This window comes from Neovison vison, chromosome 12 (assembly GCF_020171115.1).
Source record: "Neovison vison isolate M4711 chromosome 12, ASM_NN_V1, whole genome shotgun sequence".
Lineage (NCBI taxonomy): Eukaryota > Metazoa > Chordata > Mammalia > Carnivora > Mustelidae > Neogale > Neogale vison.
In genome coordinates, this window is record NC_058102.1 from 5,645,528 (window position 1) to 5,664,431 (window position 18,904).

At 59.1% G+C, this 18,904-nt stretch overlaps 1 protein-coding gene across 3 annotated transcripts in view; it reads left to right on the forward strand.

Moving 5' to 3' along the window:
• SCUBE1 (signal peptide, CUB domain and EGF like domain containing 1) overlaps positions 1–18,904 on the forward strand; it is a 134,533-nt gene that overhangs the window by 44,236 nt on the left and 71,393 nt on the right. For all 3 annotated transcript variants that reach the window (XM_044228546.1, XM_044228547.1, XM_044228548.1), the window contains exon 4: positions 7,466–7,600. In XM_044228546.1, coding sequence (XP_044084481.1) covers positions 7,466–7,600 — 135 coding nt within the window. The remainder of the gene's footprint in view (positions 1–7,465; positions 7,601–18,904) is intronic.

Consider the following 18,904-nt stretch of genomic DNA (forward strand, 5'->3'; position numbering starts at 1 on the left):
TGTCACTTTTACACTTTGGAAGGGACCTTACCATCCCCCAGGGCAAGTTCACACCTGCGATTCTCTGAAGCACTCGCAGTGGCCGTGCTCACCGGTTGGTGACATTTGCTGGCGCTCTCTGTGTGCCAGGCACTGTGCTCAGTGCTTTACTGTATTCTTTTCTTTAATTCCCGATACAAGTTAGGGCACCTATTATCCCTGTTCTGTAAGGAAGGAGACCAAGGTCCCAAAAGGTTAAGCGAACTGCCCAAGGTCACACAGCAGGTTCCTCACTGAATCTCGTACCCCAGCTGGTAAGGCAAGGATGAGCACCTGACCGTAGCGGTCACGGGGAGACCTCACGGAGACTCTCGTCAGGGGGAGTGGCCAGCGGCTTCTCCAGTCCTTAGGGGCAGTCAGGGCTGCTCTCTGATCTCTGGAGGACCACGAGGCAGCTGCTGGGATTGAAGGTGGGGCCCAGATGAGGGATGAGGCAACCAGAGCGTCAAGGCCAACATCTTCAGCAGAGCTATGTCCTTTTGTGGGCTGGCTCCTCTGGTCTGGACATGAACAGTGAGCGTGAAGGTCTGGAAAGCTGACCCTACCTGTCATGTGCCTGATCTCTGGTTCCTAAGCTGGTCACGGGCCCAACCCGAGGGGCTTGGTGTCAGAGCAGGACCACAGTGGGAGACCCCGTGTCTCCCACATCTGGCTGACCTGCTGGAGAGGCAGGCGCCCCAGAGAAGGCCCCAGCTGATGCCCAGACTAGGAAGCGGACAGGTCCCAGGGGATCCCAGTCTTACCTCCCCCCTGCCTTTGCCAGTACCTCTGACAGCTCAGGGAGTGTCCTGGATCTGGCAGAACCCAGGCCCCAAAGCTCTAAGACCCATGTGTATTTTACCCGAAATCTCATCCATCTGGTTCGTATTTATTTACACTTAACTCATCAAATGCAATTTTGCAAGAGCCGCTCCACAGCCAAGAGGCTTTTCTGCCTACGACTCCTTCTGAAAGGGGCCGGGGAAGGGCTGGGGCCTCAGCCCTCAGGGACCAGCAGGCAGCTGTCAGGGTCGGAGGTCAGGTTTGGTTCTTGTGATGGGCTGGGGCCTCTCCCTCTGTTCTTGGACCCTCAGTGGGGTCTGCGATGCCGGAGCCGGGCGCAGGGTCTGACACATAGTAGGCTCTTGGCAGCCAGGAAAACATGGGTGGGGCCCAAGCAGAACACAGAGTCTCTGTTTCAAATCGTGAAACGTTCGTGGGAAACACAAAGCAACCAAAGCTGGATCCAGAAGTAATTTTTAGTTATTATAAATAGCTGAAAACCTGGATTCTTGGCCCAAAGTAGGACAAACAGCCAGCTATTAATAAAAATAAACACTAGCACCTTGGGCCAAAAAGCAAACCTCAGGGCAAACCACAGTCCTGCCTGCAGAGGCCTTCCGGAACCAGATCGAGCTGCAGCGTGTTGGTGTCAGCTCTGGAAACCTCCTCGCTGGGACGCCACTGCGGCCATCACAGCGCATGGGCCCATCCCAGACACGGCCCTCTGGCTGGCCTGTGCCCATGAGCGATGGGCACCCCCAGCAGAGCTGGGCAATAGTCACAGCTGGCAGCTCTCTCCCCGAGCCGGCACCCACACCTCCTGTCAGGCCTACGCGTCAGGAGGGGACACCTGACCCCAGGGACTCTGTTTGGACTTGGTCTGTGGTGCCAGGGTGGCGGTCCTCTTTCAGCTAGCGTGGTCACCTTGGCCACCGTGGTTGGGAGGGGTGGCCGGAGGCCTGGAGGTCAAGGAGGGGCATGTGGACTATGTCTCTGGGTGGGGGCTGCGGCGCAAGCCAGGACGGTGCCACGGTCATGGAGGCAAACAAACAGGCAAGGCCGTAAGGAAGTCGGCAGCCTCGGTGACTGCTCAGGTGGGGGGTGGGGTGGGGGCTTCTCAGGCCAGAGTGGCTGGGATAGGGAGCTAGGGCAGGGCTGGAGTGAGGCCCTCTTTGACACCCTAGTCTCCTTCCCTCCCTCGAACCTTCTATCCTCCTTCAGCTGTTGGCTGAATGAATGAGACGCTGGGCCTCGGGCTAGAGATCGGCCTGCCCAGAGCAGAGGCCATGTGTCTTCTATCCCAGAATACCTCGGGATGATCTGTTTCTGAGGGTGTCCCCGCAGCCCCAGCAGCAAACAGCTCCCTGAGGCCGTGACCAGCCACAGTTCAGCTTCCCCTCCCCTCCCTGGTCCCACCCCAGCCCAAAAGAGGGGCTCTGCCAGTCATCATGGCACAAAGGTGTGTGTGTGTCCAAGAGGGGAGCACGGTCCCCAGGGGCGGGCAGGGAGGCAGCTGCAGGCCAGGGCCTTGCAGAGAGTGATCTGGCTGGTCCAGGCGCCCGTGATGGAAGGCCACACAGGACCCTCACAGAGCGGGGGCTTTGCGGTCTGGCTGCCACAATACATCCCCCCGTTCCTCCGTTGCCAGTGCAGAGAGTTTCCCACTGTGAGCCCAGAGCCTGCCCCCAAACCCACAGGGCCTCCTCTCTGCTCTGCAGCTAAGTCCCCGTGCCCAGGAGCTCCCTGGCTTCTGGGAATATTCATTCTGCTGTGGCCATAAAGGAAGAGGGAGGACCGTGAGTTTCAAGCAGGGTCAGAGAAGGAACACCTTCCCGGCACACGGGCTCAGCCTCTGCCCGAGGCCGCACTGGCTGATGGTGCTCGGGCTTCTTCCCCAAGCAGCACTGATGGGAATGGGGGTCAGTGGGGTCCAGACAGAGCCAGGGTTTGTGAGCGCCATTGGGGTCTCCTCAACAGGGGGTGCGCAGGCCACGAGGCTTTCAGAGCTCCTCCTCTGCCCAGGGGGTCACTGGCTCTTCCCCACCTGTGCTCTGTCATGCCCACAAGGCTTTGCTTCCACAACACCTCTCGGTCCTCCAGCCTCATGGCACGAATCTCCCTGCCCTCCTGGGCGCAGCTCGCCATTGTTCTCTGTGCTCGGGGCCGGTCCCGCAGCAGCTTGGTGAACGGGGACTTAACGGAGATGTTCACTGACATCCGGCAGCTCCTGGAGAGGGTGACACATAGCAAGTGCTCAGGGTCTGTAGAGGGAATGAATGAACAAAATCATTTCAGGTGAATTTTGAAGGTAAGGACTTCAGTCTGGACGAGGCGGGAGAGGTACCCCAGGAGGAGGGACGTGCATGCATACGAAGGCGAGTGTGAACAGAGGGTATGTTCAGAGAACAGCAGGAGTGGGTGCTGCTACAGGAGAGATGGCACACTGTGGGGAGCCTTGAATGCACCCCTCTGTGTGCCCAGAAGGAACCAGGACGGCTGTCTGCACCAGGGGACTGGCCTTGTAGCCAGTGAGCTCCCCATCGCTGGCATGTACAAGCTCAAAGGTGCCGTTCAGTTTATCCTGCTAATCCTTAGCACCTACTCAGTCTGACCAGCCACTGGGGTCGGGCATATAGGGGAGACTCGGGTCTCTCCTTAGCCCAGAGCAGATACAGGATGACCAAGCCCAGGGTCCAGGGCGGGGCAAGTCCGAGCATAGGAGGTGAGCAATTTCTGCTGGGCACCAGGGAGACTTCGGAGACTAGGAGTTTGGAAGACACGAGCACATAAGATCAGGGCTGGTGTATTAAGCAGAAATACCCAGGAAACCAACTCTGGTTGCCATGATTGGACTTAAGTGTCCTCACTGAGAGAAGCCAGATCACAGAAGAGCAGGGAAGGACTGTGAACCCGCACTCATCTGGCTTCAATTCCCTCTTCTTCCTGTTTTATAGCATTAGGCATATCTCTCCCCGTCCCGGGGTCTCCATTTTCTCATCTGAGAATCTGGTAAGAAACATGCCCCCGGTATGGAGCTCTGGTGCAGATCTGTGAAGACAGACCCTATGTGCCCCACTGACGAGTCCTGACCTCTCTGTCCAGGCTGCCGGCCCTGTGCAGCCGACCCCGATGCTCCCTGGTAGGGGCGTGGTGGGATGGGACTCCCCCACCAGGGCCCATCCGTGCACAGAACAGTTCCACGGGACGAGGGCTGTGTGCCTCCCACAATCTAGGAGGGCTTCCTGGGGGGAGCAGTCTGCATTTCCTCCGCAGATGAGGCCTGAGCACCTGCCACAGGACACGAGCCAGAGCCAGAACTCAGGTTGTCTGACTCCCAGATGTAGGCTCCCTCTTGGCCATGGAGGACCTCTCATCCCAGAGTTTTCTGAGTCCTACGGGGGCCAAGGAACAACGTGTGCCCAGCTGCCCCCTCAGGAGGTCTGGGGGTTAGGTATTTCCCATAGTGCTCTGCCCCAGGTCAACAGAGCCTCCCGTCGGGGGGCTGAGCCCTGGGGCGTGAGGGGTGTGAAGAGGGCATCAGGCCCTTCATCCAGCCCCTAGAGAAGTTGGTCATGACCACGGGCTACCCAGAGGGATTCTGAGACCGTGGTTTCCTGCCCCACTTGAGGGAGGCGTGTGTTTGGTCCACTGTGGAAAAGGGTGCAGAGGGGGCAGCCCCCTCTTCCCTCCTGCTTAATCTTGGGGCTTTGTCATTTAGGAGTGGGGAAAAGAAATGTTTACACGGCCTTGCATTTGTTTCAAATTATTCACCAGTGCTGGAGAATCATTGTTCCCGGCTAGTGTAAACAGCGCTGTCCCAAGGCCCAGCGCTCCGCCAGCTCATTGAAGTTGTCGATGTGCAGCGTCAACAGCCCTCTGGCTCCCGGCTCCCAGGGAAGTGGGGAGAGGGGCCAGGCCAGATGGGTGGCACTGGGGAGCTCATTCACGGTGGGGTCCAAGTAGTGATTTCACACCATGCATTTGGCACTCAGGGCCTCTGTTTAGTTTGGTTTCCGACTGAACATTTGCTAGAGCTGGGGAGGCCGAGGCACAGAGCAAAGAACGTGGTTCGAAGAGGACTGGGCCGAGTCCCACGAGCAGATCTCACCTTTACATGTGTGCCACCACACGTGCCTTTGTGGGCGTCTCTGGGGCAGAGATGGGACGCAACCCCAGGCATGCTCTGGCAGGCTGGCTCTGGCTGTACATGTGCATCAGGGGTTCGCAGACATGTTCAAGGTGACCCAGCTCCAGCCCACGTTCAGAAGAGCTGGTTCTTCATAGCCGTAGTCTGAATGTGCTTGCTGGCGCGGCTGGCTTCAGAGTGGGGCAAAGGCTCGTGCTCAGAAGGGGACAGCAGGTTCAAGTCCTGCCTTTGCTCCGAGCAGCTGTGCGACTTTGCTCAAGTGATTCTGGCCGTCTGTGTCTTGGTGCCCTCATCTGTACAACGGAGGCATCCACAACTTCAGGGCTTCCCCGTCGGGGCGGCAACAAGGATGGAGTGAGCTGGTATCTGTGAGGCCCATGCAGGCACATAATGAACGCTTAAGGGATGTTCACTTTGCGTTATTGGTAGGATGAGCAGAACTTGGTGCCCGGCTTAGAGCCATTCATGGTCTAGTGCAGGCAGGGGACAGATCCCCGGAGGCAGACACTACTGAGGGGGAGGGGAGGTGCCCCCCAAGGGTGACACTGGCACTGGACCTTGAGGAAGCCCTCACTAAGTCAGAGACTGTGAAGTTTTCAGAATAATCCTTCTCTGGACTTCCCAGCTCCCCTGGGAGCGCGCACACGCACGCGCACTCGGTCTCTCCTCAGCAAGAGCCACCTTCCCCATTTTAGCCAGGCTGCCACACAGCCGACATTTGAGCTTGCCGGAGAACAGCAGCCTGCCTCAGCCCTGGCCTCAGAGGCAGCCGTGTGGTCTCTCGGGTGGTGAAGCGGGCTGTCGTCCCTAAGCCTCAGTGGGACCCAGCTGACACCGTTCCAGAGCTGAGTCCTCTTCTGGTTCAGTGCAGGTCAGTCTGCCTGGTTCTTCTGACCTTGGCAGATGTGAAGAATATCCACATTCTTTTCGTTCCAGCACTAAATGATAGCTGTGTTTAAAAGAACCGTATGAAAAGCTTATTGTCAAAGTGTGTGTGTGTGCGCGTCTGTGTATGTGCGTGCTGGGGGGCAGGGGATTGGCTAGAAGCAGCCAGTAGCTCACCTTGGCTTTGTGGTTTCATGTTTTTGCCTATTAAAATGACAATACAGACATGGCACATTAAGGTTCAAGAAGCCCTTCTTTCATTAAACAAACTGACAGTGTAGGGGGTTAGGACTCTGGTAATTGAAACATGCTGTTCTCTTCAAGACCAGGACTCCATAAAGGCTCTTTTCAGCCAAGAGCAGCCTTTGTGCCAGCGGCCTCTGGTCAAACTGAGTGTCGGCCCCGAGCTGTGTCTCTCCCGGAGAGTAGGAAAGACTATTCGGCGACCTTCCGTGGCTGTCTTGGCAGCCAGAGCTTACGGCCTTTGGAAAACTTCCCCGTTTTCTAGACTTTTGAAATCAATTTGTGAGGCAGGCAGGCTGACCTGTCCTCTAGCCTCTCCCTGGCAGCCAGATCTTGTGTTCCTGGTCGCGAATCTGAGGTGCGATTGAAGAAAGAGGGGGCATTAGAGTTGGGTTGGAGAGGCTCCGTGTGTTGGGGGCAGGCAGCGCCGGGTGCACAGTCTTCCTAGAGAGGGAGAGGCCAGCAGTGTCAGTAAGATCACAGTCTAGGAGCCAGGCTCCAGGTGGGACCTCCAGACAGGTGACTTGGCCCCTCTGGACCTGCATTTCCTCATCTATAAAATGGGCTACTACCGGAATCTGATGTACGGGGTTGCCGTGAGGGTTAAAGGAGTTAGGATAGGTCAGATACTTAGAACGGCATGGGTCACACAGGATGCTGAGGGTCAGTTGGCATTAACCACCATCGTAACTCTCTACCTCTATGGAGTAACTCCGTGGAGCACTGTTATGGAGTACCATGTAGAGGATGTCCGCGGGGTACTACCATAGAGTACTGCTGTGGCATACTGCTAGAGAGGGTCACCGCAGTATAGCTCTGTGTGGTGTCGCTGTGGAGTATGGCACGGGGTACCTCTGCGGAGTATCACTGTAGTATGCACTCTGAATGAAGTAACACATTCAGTACATCCAGGGAGTATCACCGTACCACGGCTCTGTGCCAGATCGCCGTGGAGCGCCTCTGTGGAATATCACTGTAGGATAGCTCTGTGCAGTACCACCCAGGGTACCTCTGTGGAGTATCACTGAGGATGCAGCGCTGTGGAGTACCCCACGGGGTACCTCTATGCAGTATCACCATGTAGTGTGGTGTAGTGCTGTGCAGTACCACCCAGGGTACCTCTGTGGAGTATCACTGAGGATGCAGCGCCATGGAGTATGGCACGGGGTACCTCTGTGGAGTATCCCTCGTTCTCTCTGTGCAGCGTTGCCGTGGAGTACCGCGCAGAGTACCTCTGAGTGTTGCTGCAGCATCGCTCTGTGCAGCGCCGCCGAGGAGTACCACATAGAGTACCTCTGTGGAGGGTCACTGTAGTGTCGCTCTGGGCAGTTCCTGCTGAGCAGCCTGGGGAAACTGATCACATCCGTGGCCCTCTCTGTGTCCTTGCAGATGTGGACGAGTGTCAGGACAACAACGGCGGCTGCCAGCAGATCTGCGTCAATGCCATGGGCAGCTACGAGTGTCAGTGCCACAGTGGCTTTTTCCTCAGCGACAACCAGCACACCTGCATCCACCGCTCCAACGGTGAGTACTGCCCGTGCTAACCGGGCCCCCCCCGCCGCCCCCCAGAAACAGGCGGGCCCTGGAAACTCCCTTCCCCGCGTCTTGATTCTGGGGGCCTCAGGGTCCGGGCAGGGAATTTTGGTGGCGGCCTGAATGGCCGTTTTGTGCTTCTGGTGTTGGTTCTGCACGGAGCCCCTCCCAGCTCCGCCCGCCGCCCGCCGCGCCGGGGCTGCCGGTGTTCCCGGTGTTTTCCTGTGCAGGCGAGGTGGGGCCGCGAATGGGCAGATGTGACCAGAGAAGCTGTTTTCCTTTCTGGGCTGAAGGCCGGCTGTGGCCAAGAGGAGTGGGGCCCCATCCCCCACAGTCCCCTTCCCCGGGGTGAGCTGGAGGCCTGACCAGGCCGAGTGCCAATTTCTCGGTCCCCGCACGTTCACCGGGTCACCGGCCGGCAGAGGGTCCTTGTGGCCGGGAGCCTGCTGCCGTCTGGATGCCGGAGCGGGGAGGTGGCGGGCCAGCCGGAGTGCCAGAGGAGCCCGGGCACAGCCCCAGGCTGGGACCGAGCCTGGCCTCCAGCCAAGGCCAGCAGGTGAAGGGCCTTGGTTTCAGGGGAGGCTGCTGAGAGTTTGGGCCGAGGGCAGCAGGACCGTGAGGTGAGACAGCGGGCCAGAAGGCAGGACCCACGTGCCTAGAGGAGAGGGGCTTCTAGGTGGAGGGAACAGCATCTGCGGAGGCTTGGAGGCCTATCCCTCCTAACATAAAGGCAAGGTCTGGAATCCTGAGGTGGGCTGTGCGCCACAGCAGAGCGGGCTGTGGGCGAGGGCAAGAGCCCACACTCCTGGGGCCTGGCCTTTGTGTGTGGTCAAGAGGGTGGTGGTTTTAAGTTATCCGTTTTTTAGTCAGTACTTTTGAATGAAAACAAGTTGGCCAGGAATTTGTCATAGAATTTTAAGACCCATTAAAACAGAAGTTTAGTAAGAAAAAAAAAAAAGAGTAGATGGGGACAGAGGCCGGGACAGCCACATGGCCCCAGCCTGAGCCCCGTCCGCAAGGAGGAGGCGCTCGAGGGGCCTGGCCTGCGGTCTGTGGCACCGGCAGGAGACCAGGGAGGGGCTCACCCTGAGAGGGGACAAATCCTGGGCTCCGGGGCAGCCTGACACATGTGACCCAGCTCTGCTGCTCCCAGCCGGGGAAGCCCCTACCGCCCTGAACCCCGAGCTTCCTCACCCACAAAGTGGACATGCGGCGCTGACCCACTGGGGTCTTTGGAGGGTGGGACGGGAGCTCGGGTGTGAGGTGTGCCCCGCGCTTGAGCTACAGAGGCTGACAGGCGGGGCCCGGTGGGTGAGCTCTTACCAGAGAGCAATTCCTGAGAAAGAAAAGAGGGAAACTCTTAAAAGTACAAAGCCCAAGGCAAAGAAGCAAACCTACTTTCCTGGCTGCCTTTCGGTACTTGGTGCTTGTTTAGGCAGTTTCCTCAGAGACAAGACCGGCCTGGTGGTCCCCAGACTGCTGTGTCCCCTGGACGCAAAGGACGTGCACTGTGGCCCCTGGCCACTCGCCGCAGCTGCCTTATGTGGACCTCCTGGCAGCCCGTGCCCGTGAGGCCGCCCTGTGGGGCTGTGGGGTCGAGCTGCCCAAGAGGAGGACCCGGCGCCCAAGTCGAGTTTTATAAGCAGCAGATTTATGGGGAAGTGAGTGGTGGGGGGGGGTCCCGCTTTCATCAAGGAGGGGGTTTTACAGGGGACTGCTCTGAGCAAGCTATAAAGTCCCTGAGGCCAGGGTGGCCTGAGCTTCCTTTCCAGCCAGGTTGACCGTGCTCCGTTCCTTTGAAGAACGGCTTTCCCACGAGCAGGGCTCCAGGTGAGGTCGCCAGGCCCCTGCAGGAAAGGAGGGCATGCAGAAAGGGGAGCCAGTGCGATGTAAGATGAGAGCCCACAGCTGTGTCCTGTTTGTGACCGGGGCCTGGTCTGGCCTGGAGGCTACAGATGCCACAAGACAAACCTCAGCATCAGCCAGAAGAGTAGGGTGGGGGGCATGTGACAGGGCGGGGGCAGCGACACAGGCTGCTGTTGGGTCCTGTGCTCAATCCGAGCCAGGCCCTCCCAGCGACCTGGTGAGGCAGGGATGTTATAACCCTGTAACAGGTGGGGAAGACAAAACAGTCAAGTTAGGAGCCTCGCCCAAGGTCACACCATAGGGAAGTGGCAGAGTCAGGACTCCGGCCCAGGTCTTCAGCTGTGATGAGATGGGGCTGGTGAGGAGGAAGGAAGGAAGCCAGAGGAATAGACAGGAGTAGGCAGATGCCACATGTGAGCTGGAACCAGATGACTGGCAAGACCAGCCATGGGAGGAGTTGCGGGGGTAGCATGCCAGACAGTGTGTGTGCAAAGGCCCTGGGGTAGGAATGGACCAGGCTCTGGTGAAAAGCAGAATGAAGGGTAGGGTGGTGGAACACCATGAGCCAAGGGGAGGGGAGCCCAGGATGAAGGGAGTCTGGCAGGGCCCAGACCCCATGAGGCTGGTAGTGTGGGTAGGAGTTTGGATCATATGCAGCCCTAGGAAATGTGCTGGTGGGGAGAGTGGAGGCCTTCAGAGCATCTCAGATACTAGACCTCAAATTACTTGTACAGGGAGCCTTGAGGCCACATGCCTCACCCTTCCCAAAGGCCCTGGGGAGCCAGATCCTGAGCCAGGAATTAAGATTTAGCTGGAACACAGATGTGGAGGCCTCAACCCTAATCTTTGTTAACCAGCACCCACCAGCATATTGGTTAAAGAAGTCCCTTTTCTTACGAGGATTTTTGTGTGACTTTCCCAAATTTTATTATTTTTTAAATTTTTTTTAAAGATTTTATTTATTTGTTTGAGAGAGAGAGAGAGAGAGAGAGAGAGTGTGTGTGTGTGTGTGTGTGTGTGTGTGTGTTCAAGCAGGGGCGCAGCAAAGGCAGAGGGAGACTGGGAGCCTGATGTGGGGCTCGATCCCAGGACCCTGGGATCATGACCTGAGCCAAATGAAGGCAAATGCTTAACCCACTGAGCCACCCATGTGGTCTACGAATCTCCCAGTTTTTAAATCTGGGCAGTGAGTCAGTCTAAAAAGCAGCAGACACCATCTTGGATCCCTCCTGAGGGACAAGTGGCAGCTTTTCCAGGGTCCCCAAAGGCTGTGTGGAAGGTCTGAAGAAGACGCTAAGTGCACGGCCCGCTGCTTCCCTCCTGAGCCTCCACTGGCCGTGACAATTGCCCACCACAGCCATGTGTCAACCAGAGGAACGACTGTTACAGAGCTCGAAATCAGAGTGTCCGGGGTGCGGAGACCCAGCTTTTTCTGCACCTAAGTGTCCTCTGATCCCTGTTGCTGCTGGGACAGCCTGTGAGTCCAGAGCCATCTGGCGAATCAGACTTCTCCTGTCACCTGACTCTTCCTAATGCCCGTCAGCTTCTCGGAGCCTCCCCAGAGCAGAGAGAAACGCACGAGGGCTGGTTCTGATTAGAGGGGCCTGGATGCATGAGCAAGGTCAGCCGGGGTCAGTCTAGGCTCCTGGCCGAGAAACAAGGGCGTGGGACTCGGCCCTCCTGAGCGCCCCCACTTCCTAGGCACCAGTGCAAGCCCTGGCCTGAGGCACATGGGTCTGGCCAGGCCCGGGCTGGGAGTTCTAGGGTTTCAGCTGTGCTCCGTCTGCACCGGCCATGCGACCTCGGCGCAGCCACTCCTGCCTCTCTGGTCTCCTCCTCTGTAAATTGGGACCAGTGAGCCCCGCAGGCAAGTGAGGGAGCCACTAGGGAGATGCTCCGAAGCAGGCAAATGCAATCCCTTCCCTGGGGAAGGGAAGCTTCTTCCGATCTTTAGAACTCAGGCTCAGTTTGGGGAGACAACTGTCCCTGTGTGCCAGCACTGGGCGGGAGGGGACACGGGTGCTGTTTCTGGCACCACTGTAGCCTGCGTTTGCTCCCACTCAGCCTTGGCCGCCAGTCCTGGCCAGTCCCAGCCTGCCTTGCCACCTTGGTGGTCGTGTGCTCTGGGAGCCTCTCCAGTCCCAGAGTGGATGGGCCACCGAGGAGCCAGAACCTTCTAGCTCTCTCTTTCTGTCCCGTGCCTGTTCTTTATTCTTAAATTTATGTCACATCTGTGCTCCAAGAAGGTATTGCCTCCTGGATGAACTTGTCTCTTTCCTCCCAATGAAGAAGTCTTTCTTTCGGTCTAAGCAGCATTGGTTTAAGAGGAGAAGGTGCTCAGAAAGGCACGGGTCTGATCCGCAGGGGGTCTGCGGGCTGCGTTTCATTCATCCCCATACCAGGTGTCTGGCGGGTCCCTGAGTGCCTCCTTCCCCATGTTTGATGCACGGGAACGGGCCTCAGGGCAGCTGAGCTTCTGTGCCCCCTCGGAGCCCGAGGCCCCCGCCGAGCCAATGCCAGCCTGGCACTCTCCCTGCAGGGGCATCACGGGTTTACCTGAGTGTCTCCAACATTCCGGTTAATACGCCTCCGAGCCTGTTTCAGTACAGCTAGGAAACCTCGTGTGTTCCTCGTGCAGTGTCTCACAGAACTCAAGAATTGGCATCAAGGTGACCCTGACTCCAGCAAAAATCAGAGGTGCAGCGTGGAATAGGAAAGTGCAGCTTGCTTTATGCTTTATGTTAAATGACGATCCTGATAGCGCGAACTGCATTTACCGCGCGCTCACTGCCTGCCAGACAGCGGCACTGAGCACTTGCCATGCACGAGCTCTAAGTGAGCCTATTTCCAGAATAAGAAACTGAGGCACAGAGAGGTTGGGGACCTTGCCCGAGGTTGCCTAGCCGTCACTCTGGCAGTCTGGCCCTAAAGCCCAGGCGGACTATGCAGAGGGTTCTGCCAAGGCTCAGCTGGCACAGGCTACGTGAGACCCAGGGGAGGCCCTGAGGGACAGCAGAGACACTCCTCAGTTGGCATCACCCGCAGGTCCCCACAAGGGAGCATTCCCTATGGCACAGGTGCTTCACGAAGCATAGAGGGAACGGAAATTTCCTGAAACGGCTCACCCACTTGGGAAGCAGCCCCAGTCGGCCTTTACTTCTTTTCTGTATAGTTCGCAAAACCTTTATGAACTGGGGTTACCAAGACAGCCACTCCCTCCGGGCGAGGGAGAATGCTCGTCAGTGTCCGTCTCCCGGTGCCGAATGTCCGCAGACACCTGGGCCGCCGTGGCAGGTGGCAGCCGTTCCGTCCTGCTGCTGCGCAGTGGGTCTCACCAGGAAGACCACGGGGCCGGGGGGCGGGGTGTTCCACGCGCCCACACGGTCGGAGACTGGGGGCTCCGGGCTCGCCGGGGACGTGCTTGGGCTTCGCACCAGCTGTCTGCCTCGTGGGAACCTTCTCACTTGTTTCGGAGCTTATAGCTACACCCCGGATGATTGCCTTGTGCCAGGATGGCCTCTGTTAAATCACTCTCTTAGAGCTCGACATGAAATAGTGTTGGAGTCTGTTCGTTTCATCTACAAGTCTGTGAGGGTTAATACCCCAGGGTAGCTGAAGACAAAACAACAGATTTTTTATGTTTTTTTTTTAAGATTTTATTTATTTATTTGACAGAGATCACAAGTAGGCAGGGAAGCAGGCAGAGAGAGGAGGAAGCAGGCTCCCTGCTGAGCAGAGAGCCCAATGTGGGACTCGATCCCAGCACCCTGGGATCATGACCTGAGCCGAAAGCAGAGGCTTTAACCCACTGAGCCACCCAGGCGCCCCAAAACAACAGGTTTTTTTTTTAACTTTTTATTGTGAAAGAGTCACAGATTCATAAGAAAATGCAAGAATAGTAGAGAGAGGTCCCATGAACGCATCGCCCCATCTCCCTGCTAGAGAGCATCTTCCGTCTCTGCAGAACGGCACCGGCCCGGGGAGCTGGCGTCTGTGCTGTGTGCGCACACCGTTCTGTGCCTCCTCCTGGGTGCAGACCCTCGGAGCCCCCCGGCACTCCACAATGCGCATCAGAGGGGCGCCTGCTGGCTCAGTCACATATGGAGCTCGTGACTCTTAATCTCGGGGTCGCGAGTTTATGCCCCATGCTGGGTGGAGAGATCGCGTCAATAAATACAGAGTCGTTTTTGAAAAGCATTCCCACCGTCACAGCGACGGCTAGCTGAGTACGCCGCTGGGCACACCGCCAGCTCTCTCCCTCTCTGCACTGGGGGCTGTATGAGGCCGCGTCTAAACCACACGCCTCGAGAGTGAGAGGAGGCGTGATTCATGGTGACAGGGCAGCAGGGATAGCCTGGGACTGTCCTGGGCAATCCGAGGCCTCGGGTCACCCTAATATTACCTCATTTAACACCTTGAACCTTTGAAGGGAGATGCTGGCTGCTCCCCTGTGCAGCTGTGCCCAGAGTCACGGGGTGCCCAGGGCTCCCACCCCCGTCCCGGGCAGTCTGGCTTCAGATCCTGACCACCTCCTGGGGCTGCCTGCCACCACTTAAAGCAACCACGACCATCCCACAGTCCACCTTCTTCAGTCAGCCGTGAGATGGGCTTCTAAAGAGAGGAGGGATTTCCTCACCCACCAGTGCTCAGCACCCCGGACTGGGGTTGTGATGCCCAAGCGTGCACCCTGGGCATGACGTGGTGTGGCCTGGTGTGCTGGGTGGTCAGCGTGGGCCCTGGGCAGCAGCGCCAAGGGGCTCGGCCAGTGGCCTGTTGGGCTCAGAGGGAGCGCCGTCTGGGGCCCGGAGCCTCGGAGAGGTGGAGCGTGTGGAAGAAGCCCCCGAGAGCAGGTGGCCCCCGAGGTAGCCAACTGGCAGAGAGTGAGTGGGCGGGCAGTGGGCCTGGGTCTCTTGGAGGACTGGGGAGGGAGACGGGCCGTGGCACTTGTGGAGGGAAGGAAAGGGTGAGAGGCTGCTGGGACCATCGGGGTCCAGGCCTTGGTTGAAAGTAATGGATCAGAAGCAGCTGACCTTGAAAAGCCACTCAAAGTAGGCCATGGAGACAGGCAGAAGCCCGAGACACAGGTGCAGGCCACCGCCGCAGGGTCACAGCCTCCTCCCGTCCTGGGTCCGAGTTCTGGGATCACCTGGAGCAGGAAGGACCCTCAGCACCACCCCCTGTGGGGCCGCCTGATGGAGCCTGACGGGTTGGGCGCCTGCTTTGCGCCGATGTCAGGTCACGTCTGTGTCGTGCGGGGAGGCGGCTCCCGCCGGGCTCCTCTGCACACCTGATGCTCCTCAGATGTGGTCGCTCTGGATTTTGCTTCCAGCCTCGCCTGGACTCTGGGTCTCCAGCCGCTCCCACCCCAAGCCCTCTTGTCCTCTTCCCCACGGGCCGTCCGGCTGGCCTGGCCACCCCTCTGGCCGGGGGTCCTCTGATAGCCAAGATTTCAGCTCTGTTCTCGTTGGCCAGGAGAGGCCGTGTCCCCGCAGTCATTCTCGCCTGTTGGACAGTGAGTCCCGGACCCTGAAACCAGACCTGAAGTGGGTGCAGATCGGAGGGTCGGGATTCGGTGCTCAGTGGGAGTTTGGACTTGCTCTGAGTGTTACGGGCCACCTGTCAGTCCTGGGGGTCGGGGCATGGCCCACCATTCGAGACTGTCCCTGAACACCTTGGGGTGGACAGAGAGATAAAGCAGTTTTCTGGCAAGTGGCACTGGTGGCCCTCAGGGTCTGAAACTTCCCCCGGGGCAGTGTGGGTAGAGAGGAGGGTGGCTGAGGAGAAGAAGACAGAAAGGTGGACGAGGGGAAGGTGAGAGGAGGATGGAGGGAAGGTGACAGGAGGGTGAGGGGAAGATGACACAAAGGTGAGGGAAAGGTGACAGGAGGGGGAGGGGAGGGTGACAGGAGGGGGAGAGGCAGTGGCCAGGCAAAGATGAGAGGCAGGGGAGGCAGGGAGTTCTGCAGAGGCGTGCTGCGCACAGCTGCGGACTAGTTCAGTGGCAGCTGATTCTGGACAAGGGGTGGCCGTGTCCTCTTTAACCGACGGAGCCCTGGAGGGGAGCCTGGAGGCTCAGAAGCAGCCGCCCCTCCCGGGACGCTGAAAATGCAGGTCACCCCAGCCCTCTCAGTCGGGGTCCTGATTCAAAGATGTCCAGGAGAGGCTCGTGCAAAGGGCAGGCGCCGCCCTCCTGTCGCGGTCAGCGGACGCAGGCCTGGCCCCAGCCTGGGGCCGGAGTAGGTCTCTGGGAGTTGACTGGTATGAGGAGAACTCGGAAATCTGGGGCTCCGTCAGGGTTTAGGGGCTTGGGATAATTAACTGGCGTTTCTGATCCCCCTGTATGTGTCCTGGGGGCTTGGGGACAGCACTCTGCCATCCTTACTTCACTCGGTGACCTGTGGCCAGGCATGGAAAGGGGCTGGGCTCCCCCATCCCCCAGTGCTCAGAAGCCCCACCTCTGAGCCAGGGCTCGTCCTGCCGGAGCACACAGACCGGGGGAGGCAGACGCGACGGCGTGCGTCACGGGCCTGAGTGTCCGTGTGTGGAGGGCCCTAGCACGGGGGCCTGGGGCGGCGGGGAGGGCTGCTGGGCTCACTCCGGTGGCAGAGGAGACCATCTGCTTGCTGGGTGCCGTCCTTCAGGTTCAGTCCTTCCAGCCAGACTGCCGGGAGGGCGCAGTAGAGGCCCTGCAGGACGGGGCCCTCCAGTGGGCCACAGCGAGACGACTCCAAGGAGGCTGAGTGCGCCTCGCTGTCAGGCCCTGCGTCCACTGCTCAAAGTCTGTACTGCCGAAGAACTGGCTGGGGAGCTCCCTGGCAAGGGTTGCTGGGGAGTTTGGGCAGACCCCTGGGGGTGGGCCAGAGCAGAGGGCCACCAAGCCCCAGGAGCCCCGGGGCCCCAGGAGCAGCCTCTGGCCGCCCCCACCTCCTGCCTGGCCCAGCCGCATTTGTCCTGGACCCTCCTTCCAAGCTCCCCCAGGGCTGGTCCTTGACCATCCTCTGGACTTTGTCTTCCACCCTGCCCTCCTGCTCTCACTTGCCCTTGGCCTTGGCCTGCAGGCAGGTTGGGCTCTATCCCCCAAGCCCCTTCTCAGCCAGCAGGTGCCGTCCCTTGCTCGGCTCACCCCCAGCCCTCTGCCGCTCAGCTTACACTCCCAGTCGCCCCCACGCTTGTAACACCCTGGGAAGCGCTTTGGGTGAGCGCTGTCGTCCCCACCGCTAGATGGAATGCTGAGCTGGGCCACCCTGTGAGACAATACTCAGGACAGGGCAGGGGATGGCAGACGGACACATTTCTAATGCCAAAGCCAGTTTCTCTTCTGCTACTCCAGGCACCTCCAGACTCCAGTGAGCAAGCCTACGGGCAGACCCACGGTCCCTTCTCATTACTCCAGCCACATGCCGCAGCTGAGCCTCCTGCCTGTGCACCGGGCTGCCAGGCTCCTGTGGCCTCCCGAGATATGATTCCCGCATCGCGGGATCCGGGCCAGGCCGTGACCCAGGGGGCTGCAGTGTGGCTCCTGCAGGCCCAGGAGCAGCCCCCGCCCAGTGCCAGGGCTTTCCGTCATCAGCTTTGGGTGCTGGGGACCCTGTGAGTGCGGGTGGTGGGAATGTTCTGTTTTCAATGAGGGGAAATTGCATGGCCCCACCAGAGAATCCAACTCCTGCCTCAGGGCAACCCCTTCCCGCTGCTCCTTGGGGTGGACCAGCCAGGCTAGAGCAGGGATCAGGGCAGGGGGCACACAGGTTCTCCTCTCTCCCCTTGCCTGCTGCGGACCAGGTGGGCGGGAGAATGAATAGCTCTCGCATTTAGCGGGAAGATTTATGGTGCTGCCGGAGAAGGCCTGGCCTGGCCCTGTGCAGTCCGGAACGGCCCTTGAGGCGGGGACAATAAATCCAGCCCATTATTTTTTACGAGCCTCCCACCCCATAAACAACTCCTTTGGCTGGTGAGTCCAGCTTCACGCCCTTCTCCTGGCCTGGCCTCCAGCCAGCCCTGGCCAGGCACCGGGACCCCAGCACCGACGGCACAATGTCGGCACGGGCATCTCCCCTGCTGCAGCCCCTCAGGCCTCCCAGAGGGGACAGCGCCGGGCAGGTGGTGAGCACCAAGCAGAGAGGAAGCTGCTCTGGCCCTGGCTCCCTTCTCGACCACAAGCCCTCTGGCCTCAGTTTCTTAGTCTGTAAAGTGGGACAAACATGAGTATTCTTTAAAGAATTGTTTAGAGGACACCTGGGGACACCCTGAGTGCCCTGATGGCGTGCGCCGACCTGAGCACGGTGACACCATCAGCTGTCGCCGGCATCACTGTGCTCCAGGCACTGAGCCCGTACTTTGCTGCGGGCAGTCGGATCCTGAGAGCGATCCTGTGCCACACAGCTCTTACTGTCCTCATTTGGCGGGGGAGAAATGGACCGTGAGCAGCAAAGACATCTGTGCATAGTGAGTAAGGGGCACGGTGAAGATTTGAACCCAGGTCCAGCTGACTCCTAAGACCAAAGGTACTGATGAGAACAAACAGGTGGAGGGTGGGGGCAGGGGTGACCCGCAGCCTGGAGCTCCTTATGGCACAGGGGCCCCAACTCCGGGTCAGGCTTCACCCCAGTGCTGAGCTGGTGCAGCAGCCGGCTCCTGAGCCTCCCTGCCCCACTTGACCTACTGATGGCCGCCGGAGCCGTGGTTCGGCCAGCTCCCCCAGCCATGTCATTCCCCACTCAGGACCTGCGTGTGATCCTCTCCTTGTTGTGTATGTTGTGAAGCAGCCACCACGAGCCCATCTCTTCTGCCCCAGACATCAGCCTTCCGAGCCTTGCCCCTCCTCCCCAATCCCCCCCACCCACCAGCCTTCTGTTCTCCCCGGAACCAGGGAGCCCTGTTGCATATGCCCTTTGCCCAGTGTGGGCCTTGGCCTGTGCTATTCCTTCCACCTCGAGTGCCCTTCCCCATCCCCTCACTTTCAGAGAACTCATCGTCATCCTTCAAAACCCAGTCTGCTTTCACCTCCTCTAGGAAGCCATCTCTGACTCTTGGCTTGCATGTTTTCCTCTCGGTGTGCACCACAAGGTACGAGGGGCTCGGCCCTCTCTCTGGCAGTGCGGGTGTGCGGGCTCCTCAGGAGACACAGCTGTGGTTCTTACGTGTCATGCCAGGCAGGAGGCAGAGGAGGCGTGCTGAGTGGCGATGGGACCGGATGGGATTCACGTCGTGAGGGAGATCTGGATCTGCCCTGTGGGCGGCCTCGGGCCCCTCTAGTGAGCAGCGAGCACAGCCCCCTGCGAGGACTTGCCCAGGGCGTGGGGCTTGGCAGTGGTCGAGCTGGCTCCGCAGCTGCGTTCAGCTCACCCTCCGCCACGGCCCTGCGGCACGGTAGCCCGAGCTTGCCCGCAGCTAAGGGGACTCCCCCTGCCACTACTGTCTCTGTGCCTCTGC